At 41.0% G+C, this 11,427-nt stretch overlaps 1 protein-coding gene across 1 annotated transcript; it reads right to left on the bottom strand.

The window, feature by feature from the left end:
• Positions 1-7,432: 7,432 nt before the first annotated feature.
• On the bottom strand, positions 7,433-9,586 carry LOC115590084 (myelin-oligodendrocyte glycoprotein-like). Its single transcript, XM_030431349.1, has 2 exons — positions 9,317-9,586; positions 7,433-8,021 (listed from the first exon to the last, which is right to left on the bottom strand). The coding sequence occupies exons 1-2, from the start codon at positions 9,531-9,533 to the stop codon at positions 7,930-7,932; spliced, it is 309 nt and encodes a 102-aa protein (XP_030287209.1). The 5' UTR covers positions 9,534-9,586; the 3' UTR covers positions 7,433-7,929.
• Positions 9,587-11,427: the final 1,841 nt, after the last annotated feature.

The following is an 11,427-nucleotide window of genomic DNA, read 5'->3' as shown; positions in this document are numbered from 1 at the left end:
GCTGAGCAATAGAACTAAAATACATTGTACACAGAATATTAAAACTCTGTCCCCATCTCATCACACTTTCACTTACAAGTTTCCACAATTATTCATATTCAAGCAAACATGAATATGTATATTTATTTGAAGAAGTCCCTTTTGCATTTAAGCACTTTTTCCTAAATGCACCTTAATGTTCTGATCAAAATGTCCGTTTTTGTCACGTGTTGTTCTTATTGATATGTAAGTTAGTTTACTACACAGCAACAATGTCCACACCATGTGGAGCAGCTGGACTAGAGATGGTTGGTGATGCTCAGCACTCTGCTTTCCCTTTCGGTGTCTGAGCCCTGCACGTTATCTTGTCTCTCTCTTTCTCCTCCTCATCTCGGTGTTGCTCTCCCTCCTCGTATCTTCATCGCTGTGGTGTTCTCCCTCCTCCTCCTCTCCCTGGTCGCCTTTCTCTCTCTCCTTCCACCTCATCTCCTCCTTCTACCTTGCTCACTTCATATGCTACCTTTCCTCTTCATTTCTGGAAGTTTCAAAGTAACTTTACCGTGTTTTCCTTGACAGACGTTGAATCAATATTAGCTTTTGTAGCCTAACGTTAACTTACTTTACACAGAAGTGACGTCAGACCTAGCTAACATTACATGTATAGTTAGCGAAATAACGTTCTTCAACCTGATTTTTATCATCTTAAATCAGCATCGCAGCTATACTAGCACTGTGCTTTGATATTATTTCATTTCTTGATAGATAGTTCATCAGTTTTTACCTCTTTCCTCCCGTGTCTCCTTTCCTCGCGACTCCTGCTCTTCGCTTCGCGCCACTCAGTTTTCCAAACGAAGCGTCTCTTGCTCTGACGTCATCTCGTGCTGCATTTACAGCAGTCGGACATTGGAGATTCGCGCTCGTAGATGTCAAATTGGCCATAACTTTTCTTTGGATTCGTTGCTGCCAACAACATGTCCGGATCGATGTGAGCCTGCGCGGTGATCTGATCAGCCTGATGATGAATCGTAGTATTGATAAATTGATGAAAGAAACAAAAAGAACATCATGGATTCTCATGGCGGACGCACTGACGTCTGATTGGCCCGAGGTGACGGACTGCGGGCCAATCAGAGAGCGCGCTGCGGGAGGCTGCCGCTCCTAGCAACAAGAGAGTTCAGACTTGTTATTGATTGATTTACTAAGACAGGTGTGTCACCTTTAACACCTGAGACACATGTTTATATATCTGTAACAGATGTGTTTCATCAGGAGGTTTAAAGATGTTATTATTAAATATAATCTATCATAAAGAGGAACATGTGATCAGCTGTTTAACATCATCACATCGATCCGGATGTGACTGTTTAATCTGAAATGTCTTTTATTTCTTTCTTTTTATGGTTTATTATCTTTATTAATAAAGTGCAGCAGCCTGCTGGGCGACATTTTGTGTGTTATTCTCTATAACATGGTGTTAAAATGTCACCCAGACAGACAGAATCTAATCTCAGCTAAATATACTAAAGTATATTCAGCACTTTCAGATTATTTGTATGAATATAAGAGTTGTTTTTAATCTGACTGTTCATCAAATAAATGAATTTAAAAAGTGCTGATTCAGCTCTGAGGCAGGATGTAATCTGTAAAGTAACTAAAACAGTGTTTTCAATAAATGTAGTGGAGTAAAAAGTACATATTTGCAGAAATCCTCCAGTAAAGTAGAAATAGCTCAGAAGTGTTCTGAGGTCCAGCAGTGGAAACGTTGTCAGAGGTAATAATCCTGCTGTGCTCATGTCGCCCTCTGGTGGTTGTTTACCAGAACATCAGTGATGAACTCTGATTGTCTGACAGGAATCTTCATCTGATATCTTAGAATCTGTTCTTTTTTATTTTTTTTTAAATTTTTTATTAATACAGGTGCAAATCAACATTACAGACAAAGAATATAGTCAAATAATATATGTATTTATATATACATATATAGATAAATAACAGTAATTATACATATAAGCACGAACACTCTTCAAACCATTTAGATAAAGTGATATCATTACTATATACAATTGGCAGAGACAAATCAAAATCATAACTAATAATTCATCATCATAACTCAAACAATGAAAAAAGGGAAAAAATAACAATAATAATAATAATAATAATAATGATAATAATAATAATAATAATAATAATTACATAAATAACACACAACACCTGCACATTTTATAGTCCCTTGACCCTCCCCAACCCCCTTGCACAGATCTTTCTCTAATTTTCAGACCATGCTGGATATTTTCAGGTAAATACTTAAGAATATTGAATAATAATAATAAAAGGTTAAATCATAGCTCTAGCTACCTCGAGTGCCTCCCTCCTTGCATTGAGCACCCTTTGACCTGCTCCATTCATCTTGGCAACAGAGAGCTCCAGGGATAACAACTCTATTAAAGAATAAGTCCATTGAAGCATAGAAAGCGAGTGCGGTGGTTGCCACCTAACGGCTAACATCTTTTTAGCCACTATACATGCAGAGAGCCACAGCAGCCTTTGCATATGGTTGAGGTTTTGCCCAGAATCATCACTTAATAGCATACATTTGGGAGAAAGGTCAATCTCTAGGCCGAGTGCATTATAGAGGTGTTTGACTATTTGTTGCCAGAAATTTTGAACTGATGGACACTCCCACATGATATGCAAGAAGGTGCCTATTTGATTCAAGTCACATAACTTACAATGCAGAGAAGGAGATAACTTAATCATGAAATGCCGTTTTGGTGTCAAGTAAGTGCGATATAGAAAATTGAGATTGGTTAACTTATTATTTAGACTTTGTGAAGAGTAAGCATAATTCCTCCAAACTCTATGCCAGTCTATAAGTGATTCAGGGCAGTCCTTATTCCACACATTTGTTATCGTTAAGGGGGTCTGCATATGTTCCAACAGACTATTATAAATTACAGAGACGTGTCCTTTAGGTAGCCCTGATATTTTCTTAAATAATTCCATTATTGGATGATTAAGAGGTTTCCTATCAATCAAAATACCTGCTGCTCTTAAGGCAGAACGTAATTGTAAATATAAAAAGAAGGAATTTGAAGACAGTTTAAATGTTTCACTCAAATCCTGAAAGCTTCTTAACCCATCGTCATTCATAATGTCTCCTAAACTGTGGATTCCTGCTTTAGACCACTGAGGCGAAATAAAATGCACCCCACCAGACTTAAGAAGGCTGTTATGGAATACTGGAGTACTTGCATGCCATTTAGATGTCCAATTGTATATTTTTTCTATTTTCCTGAAATGTTGAATTGCACTGGCTATTACTGAACCATACTCCAGTTTGCATTTATTGACAGAGAGACATGTAAACAAACAATCATTTAAAGAAGCAGGTGCCACCAGATTCTTCTCAATGTTAAGCCATGGAGGAGAAGTTTTCTCACTAAACCAGTTTAACAAAGGACGAATAGTAAGGGCGTGGAAGTAAAGTTTGAAATTAGGTACCGATAAACCTCCCGACTCCTTCTTTCTTTGTAAATTAGTTAACCTTATTTTTGGCCGTCTGCCTCTCCATAAAAACCCAGTAATAATGCTATGAATTTTCTCCCAATATCTTGGAGGAGGTGCCATAGGTAGCATATAGCTACAGAAATTAACTCTAGGAAGCACATTCATTTTAATTATTGAAATTCTACCAGACAGATATATAGGTAGCTTCTGCCATCTTTCCAGGTCTTGTTTGACCATACTAAGAGTGTTATTATAATTCTTAGTGATTGTTTTTTGTAGTGATGTAAATACATTTACTCCTAAGTATTTAAAATGAGATACTACTGGGATGTTGAAATCTGTACATTCCTCCTTGCTCACAGAGTTCAATGGTAAAAGGGAGGACTTAGTCCAGTTCATCTTATAGCTGGAGACATAAATAAACTGTTCAAATATGTTAAGGATGTTTGGAAGAGAGTACTTAATATCAGAAAAGAATAAAAGTATGTCATCCGCAAATAAGGATATATGATGCAGAGTGGATTTTATTTTTATTGGTGTAATGTTTGGAGGGAACCTAATAGACTGTGCCAAAGGCTCCAATGATAATATAAACAACATTGATGAAATCGGATCTCCCTGCCGACTGCTCCTGCTTAATTTAAAGGGAGGAGAATGTATATTACCTGTAACTACACTAGCTGAAGGATTTGCATAAATAGTTTTAATCATGTTAATAAAATTTGACCCCAACCCCATAGAATTCAATACGGACCATAGAAAAGACCATTCAAGACGATCAAAGGCCTTTTCTGCATCAACTGACAAAATGGCTTTTGATGATTATCAGAAGTATCAAGAACATGCAACAGACGACACAAATTGTCTGCTGAGAGGCGCTTTTTTACAAATCCACTTTGATCTGGATGAATCAATTTTGGCAAAAACAGCTCCAACCTACTAGCAAGTGTCTTTGAAAATAATTTAATATCTGCATTCAACAACGATAGGGGGCGATAGTTAACACAATGAGTTGGGCCCTTATCTTTTTTCGGAAGAAGTATTAATAAAGCCGTGTTCACATCTCTTCCAAAACAACCTTTTTGAATAGCTGTGTTAAACATCTCCAGTAATGGTGGTCCTAAAATGCCCCAAAATTTTAGATAGACCTCAGGATGTATGCCATCAATTCAAAAGTTTGAAAATCTTTGTTTAATCAAATCAGGATCAGATATCATAGAGCCACTTTCTGATTCAATGATTGCTATATTTGTGAACTGATCATTTGTTTTTATTTTATTGGCTAATAGCCGACTGGGACGATTACCATAAAAAAAATGATTATTTCTATTTTTATTTAAAACAAACTCAGCTATCTGCATTAGTATTAAGTTAAGTTCTACCTTTATTTTAGTTAAAGACTTGGCTGTTTGCTCAGAAAAATGTATTTGTTGTGATCGTTCTAAGTCTATCATAGAGGCCTCTAATTCCCCAATTCTCTTAAGCTGAGCTTTTTTGAGTCTAGACAAATATGAACTGGAAAAATTCCTTATGAAGCCTTTTATTGAGTCCCAAAAATATCTAGCATCATCCACAGAGTGACGATTCATCTCCAAAAATTCAGCAGGTTCCAGTTCAAACTGTTCACAGAAATCTTGATTTTGCAATAAAGTTAGATCAAAACGCCACCTAGTGGCTCTTTTAGGCAAGTTTGAGATCATTAATTGACATACATATGCATGGTGGTCCGTTAGGGTCATATGCTTTATTTCTATATTTTGAACCAAAGAAATAAGGGGAGTAGACATAAAAATAAAGTCTATCCTTGTAAAGGTTTTATGCCTATTTGAAAAGAAAGTATACTCCTTAGCAGTGGGATGGTGTAGCCGCCAGACATCCATAAGATTAAAGTCAGAGAGAAATGCTGTAATGCTTTGGTTGCTTGTACATTAGAATCAGATTTACTTGATTTATCCATTTTGTAATCTAATATGGCATTCATGTCAGAGCCGATCACCAACTCAAAGTCAGAATACTATTCAATTGAGTAAAAAAAACATTATCATATGAATTAGGGGCATATATGTTGATAAATGCCAGTTTTCTTTCATTGTAAATACACTTAACAAAAGCAACTCTACCATCTTCATCACCACCCTTGTCAATGATGTTAATTCGTAGTGCTTTACGAATTAGTATTATGACCCCTTTTGTTTTATTTATAGCAGAAGAGGAAGCACATACTTTATACAAGTGATTTTCCATTCTGTTAACATCATCTCTTAGCAAATGTGTCTCCTGAAACATAGCTAAATCAATTTTGTTTCTTGCTAATAGATCTAAAAAGGCTACTCTCTTATTAGGGGAATTAAGGCCCTTTAAGTTGCAACAAAAAATATTCAAACTACCCATGTGGTTTTCAATACCGAAACATTCAGGAGAAGGGAGTATATAGATGGAGAGTGAGTTACAACAATATTCTGATAAACCAAATATTTATACCAGCACCATTCTTCACAAAAATATAGAGAAGATCCTGTACATCCCCCCACCCCAACCCTCTGAGTCACCCACCAATAGGACACAAGTACAATCAAAAATACAGTTGTAACAGAAAGAAAATATATTGTCCTCTCACTCCGCCCCATCTGTGCGAATGTGTAACACACTTTAACAAGGAGAAAAAAGAAAAGAAAAACGCAGATCCTCGCCGCTTCTTTAAGTGACTCCCAAGTTCAATAATGTAGTTAAACCTAATTTCTACTCGTATTACCAAAATGACTACCTTGATGTTAGGAACGAAAAAGAAAAAGAAAGACGCGAAGAGATATCTCTCATGTCCAACAACTGTCGTGAATCAGAGAGTTAGTGCCCCCTCCTCATGGTAACTGTTGAAGGAAAGTTTCAGACAGTCGGGATATTAAGAGATGGTTTCACCTGTTGTTCCAAGAAGTCCATCGCATCCATTGCTCTAGTGAAGGCGCACGTTTTCTCCCTGAAAGTCACCAGCAGTTTGGCAGGATAAGCGACGCCATGCCTCAGGTTGGCTGTGCGTAATAGCGCCCTGGCGTCGTTAAACTGAGCCTGTTGTTTGCGCTGCTCTGTGGTCATATCAGGGTAGATATGAATTCTTCTTCCTCTGTAGTTTAGTTTACCCCCCATGGCTCCGACCAGGCGCTGGATGGTGCGTCTCACTTCGAAGCTGTGTAGCCGGGTGATCATACAGCGGCTCTCATTTTGAACAACTGGTCCGGTGCGATGCGCTATGCTCACAAGTGGTTGTGGGCCCAGTTTTTCTTCCCCGAACAGTTCATACAAAAGCTTGGTAACAAAGGCAGTAGGGAAACTGCCTCTATCCCCTGTTTTAGGCCAATAATTCGGAGATTGCACTTACTGCTGTGATTTTCCAGCGCTTGTGTTTTTTCTTTTAATTCTGCGATCTCTGCCAACAGAGCTTTGTGGCTCTTCTCCAAAGATTGCATGCGTTCTTCCATTGTATTTGCAGAAGTTTCCAATTCGTCCACTTTTGATTTGCATGCTGTTAATGTGAGATTTAACTTACTTAGCTCCTCCTGCATCGGCTTCAGTTTCGTATCAAAAGCCGTTGAGATTTCCTCCCGCACAATGTCTCTAATCATTTTCGCAAGTGCTTCGGGATCCATTGTTGCACTGCGGAGTGTAGACGGCAGAAGTTTGACGAATGATATAAATCGTCAGTAAGCGCTGACTTAGGGGAGATATGAAACTCAATCTTTGTCCTTAATTGTTTGACGGAGCGGCGTGGTCGGCGTTTGGCGTCCTCACAGCATGTCACCTTATAATCTGTTCTTCATGTGTTTCTGTGAAGAAAACATGGTCCTGCAGCTGAAACACTCTGATGAAGTGAAGATGACACAGATCCACATTAAAGACATGACGTTGGACTCAAAATAAATTACAATATGAAAGAATGTCCATTTATTCATGATTAAATCATCTTTTTATTTTAACAGCTTAAAGCAATAATTAGTAAACATGTGTATATATATATATATATTTCACTTTTGGTGTGTATTGCCATCGAAGGTTTGGTCTTAAATTTCATATAAAGTGGCATTAAAAGGTGTTAAAGTGTTAAATGTGAGTGTTTCTATCTGCAGACACTCTGTAAAGGTAATGATACATGTTGTTACTGCAGAGACCTGCTGTCTCTACATCTGAGGTTGTATTTACACTTTACTGTCAGAGTTCAAAGGATCTAAACCACATGTTTCAGTCCAAACCACCATGTGACATCACTCTGACATCACTGATCAATAGTCATCAATAGTGAGTGTGTAGACTGTGTGTGAGAGTCAGAGTGAAGAAGAAGCTGATGAAGTGTCCTCCTGTCTTCATCCGTCCTCCATCAGCTCCTTCACCTCCATTTAGTCTCTGATCCAAAGTCACATCAGATCAGTAATCAAAGATTGACCAACAGACCGATCAAACAGATTGATCAGCCATCAGAGGAGTCGGATCAGTGGAGCTGCTTCTGTTCCTGATGTCGTCTGTTTCATCTTTGATCTGAGTTCTCACTACAGAGGAGACAGAGGACAGTTAGACAGAGACAAGCAGCCAATCAGAGACAAGCAGCCAACCAGAGACAAACAGCCAATCAGAGACAAGCAGCCAACCAGAGACAAGCAGCCAACCAGAGACAAGCAACCAACCAGAGACAAGCAACCAACAAGAGACAAGCAGCCAACCATAGACAAACAGCCAATCAGAGACGAGCAGCCAATCAGAGACGAGCAGCCAACCATAGACAAACAGCCAATCAGAGACGAGCAGCCAATCAGAGACGAGCAGCCAATCAGAGAAGAGCAGCCAATCAGAGACGAGCAGCCAACCAGAGAAGAACGGCCAATCAGAGACAAGCAGCCAACCAGAGACAAGCAGCCAACCAGAGACAAGCAGCCAATCAGAGACAAGCAACCAACCAGAGACAAGCAACCAACAAGAGACAAACAGCCAATCAGAGACGAGCAGCCAATCAGAGACGAGCAGCCAACTATAGACAAACAGCCAATCAGAGACAAGCAGCCAACCAGAGACAAACAGCCAATCAGAGACAAGCAGCCAACCAGAGACAAGCAGCCAATCAGAGACAAGCAACCAACCAGAGACAAGCAACCAACAAGAGACAAGCAGCCAACCATAGACAAACAGCCAATCAGAGACGAGCAGCCAATCAGAGACGAGCAGCCAACCATAGACAAACAGCCAATCAGAGACGAGCAGCCAATCAGAGACGAGCAGCCAATCAGAGAAGAGCAGCCAATCAGAGACGAGCAGCCAACCAGAGAAGAACGGCCAATCAGAGACAAGCAGCCAACCAGAGACAAGCAGCCAACCAGAGACAAGCAGCCAATCAGAGACAAGCAACCAACCAGAGACAAGCAACCAACAAGAGACAAACAGCCAATCAGAGACGAGCAGCCAATCAGAGACGAGCAGCCAACCATAGACAAACAGCCAATCAGAGACGAGCAGCCAATCAGAGACGAGCAGCCAACCAGAGACAAACAGCCAACCAGAGAAGAGCAGCCAATCAGAGACAAGCAGCCAACCAGAGACAAGCAGCCAACCAGAGACAAGCAGCCAACCAGAGACAAGCAACCAACCAGAGACAAGCAACCAACCAGAGACAAGCAACCAACCAGAGACAAGCAGCCAATCAGAGACAAGCAGCCAACTAGAGACAAGCAACCAACCAGAGACAAACAGCCAACTAGAGACAAGCAGCCAGCCAGAGACAAGCAGTCAACCAGAGACAAGCAGCCAATCACAGACAGACACACAGACCTCTGTTCTGTATCTTCATACTGACCTTTGACTTTGAGCTTCACTGTTTTCGCTCTCAGGGTGTCTCTGTCCTTGTTGAAGACTCTACACCAGTATTCTCCTGTGTCTGTCTCTTTGGGGTATTTCAGGGTCAAACTGAGGTCTCCAGTCTTCAGCAGGTCTTTCTTCATCTCTGTTCGGTCTTTGTAATCCGGGTTCTGTTCTTCAGGCTGGTCAGATCCGTTCTCATACAGGTGGACCATACCAAATGAGAAGAACCACTCCACTTTAGCGTCCTCAGGCAGGTCAGGTGTAGTTCTGAAGGGCAGCTGGACAGACTCCTCCCCCTCCTTCACCTCCACCTGACAGTCTGAGAGGAAACAAAGCACAACATCAGCTGTACAGACAGCAGCAGCAGTTTTGAATAACTTTATTGACTGATTACAAAGTAGTAGAGAAAGCTGAAGGACAGAACCAGATGAGAGCAGCAGGTAACAGGGGACAGAAACACAGGAAGTAAAACCAGGTTTTCAAGGTGTTGGACATGATCAGAGTCCTGATGGTGTTGTGATGTTTTGTCCCTGTGGTCTTCACAGTAATGTCTCATCTCAGTGTTCAACTGCTGTTTGTTGCTTCTTTTTGTCGCTTTCACATTTCTGGAGGTCAAATTGAACATTTTCTTTGATCAACTTCTTCAACAGGAAGTGAAGATTTGTTCAATCAGCTGAGACCTGATCATCAATCAATAACTGATACAAACTATTAAAGCTGCATTTCTTTGTTCTAAGTGATGAAAAGATTTGTTGTTTCTTTCAGCTCGTTCCTTCAACTTTCTGCTGGATCAAATAAAAACATCACCTTCAGATCAATACTGTCAACTCTGATTGGAAATCAATCAGCTGATTGATGTCAGTGTGAACGCTGACCTTTATCTACAGTACTGATCTGTATCTACAGAACTGACCTTTGACCTTCAGCTCCACTTGTTTCATAATCAGGATGTGTCCCTCCCTGTTGTAGATGGTGCAGGTGTAGGTGTTACTGTCTGTGTCTGTGGGGTATTTCAGGGTCAGACTGAGGTCTCCAGTTTTCAGCAGGTTTCTCTTCATCTCTGTTCGACCTCTGTAAACACTGCTCTGGTCTTCAGGCTGGTCATTCTGATACACGTGGACTGTCCAGTATCTGTCCCTCCACTCCACTTTAGCGGATTTAGGCAGGTGAACTGTGGTTTTGCAGGGCAGCTGGACAGACTCCGCCCCTGAATCGACCTCCACCTGGTAGACTGAGAGGACAACAAACCACAACATCAGCTGTACAGACAGCAGCAGGAACTGTGATGGTAAAATGATCTCACTGTCTCATCCTTCTCTTATAATCCCAGACCTCACTGTTTTATCCTTCTCTTAGAATCCCAGACCTCACTGTTGACAATCTTTCTCAACAGTCCGGGAGCTACCAGAGTAAAGATGCTGCCATTTGCATGATGGGTAGTGTAGTAGTAGTGACATACCTGACATGAAATAATGCCTAAAATGTACTAAAAGAGCTCCAACAAGAAGTCCAATGGCCAGGAGAACCAGGAGAGCTTTGGCCCAGGATGGGAATGGTTCTGTGGGAACTAGAAACATAAAGAACATGACCTCTGACCTCTGATCTGTATCTACAGGAGATTTTAGGGTTAGTTGCTGACCTTTGACCTGCAGCTGTACGTCCGTCACTCTCCGTTCTCTCTGTCTCCCCCATTTAATCCATCTGACAGTGCAGGTGTAGGAGCCGCTGTCAGAGAGGTGGAGTTTTGTCAGATTGAGGCTGAGGTCTCCAGTGTCCAGAGCGTCAGTCTGCATGGATGTTCGGCCGCTGTAAAGATGGTTTTGGTCTTTAAGTTCGTCACCTTCCTGCTGACGCTGGTGGACGGTTGAAGGATTGAGATCGTAGCGGCTCCACACCACTGAGGGCTCGTCCAGTTCAAAAGTCTGAGACTGACAGGGCAGCAGGACAAACGGGTCCCCCTCATACAGCTCCACAGCTGAGGCATGCTGGGAAACTGTGAGGTCACACAGACAGAGAGGGTCAATGACAGCAGCCTTATTTCATGTCATGAGTGAATGTGGTCCTCTGCAGTGTGTGCAGCCTGTAAACTGTCCTGCTAAAGCTCAA

Source organism: Sparus aurata, chromosome 10 (genome assembly GCF_900880675.1).
Source record: "Sparus aurata chromosome 10, fSpaAur1.1, whole genome shotgun sequence".
In the NCBI taxonomy this organism is placed as follows: Eukaryota; Metazoa; Chordata; class Actinopteri; order Spariformes; family Sparidae; genus Sparus; species Sparus aurata.
The sequence above is the reverse complement of the archived record's forward strand: the minus strand, read 5'-3'. Positions and strand labels throughout refer to the sequence as shown.

Bases quoted from the DNA above. Each gene is read 5' to 3' on its own strand.
- LOC115590084 (XM_030431349.1), bottom strand. From the start codon at position 9,533: ATGGTCCACCTGTATGAGAACGGATCTGACCAGCCTGAAGAACAGAAC. The intron at 8,022-9,316 runs GTCAGTATGAAG...TCTCCTCTGTAG, and splicing joins AGTGAAGCTCAAAGTCAAAG to TGAGAACTCAGATCAAAGAT.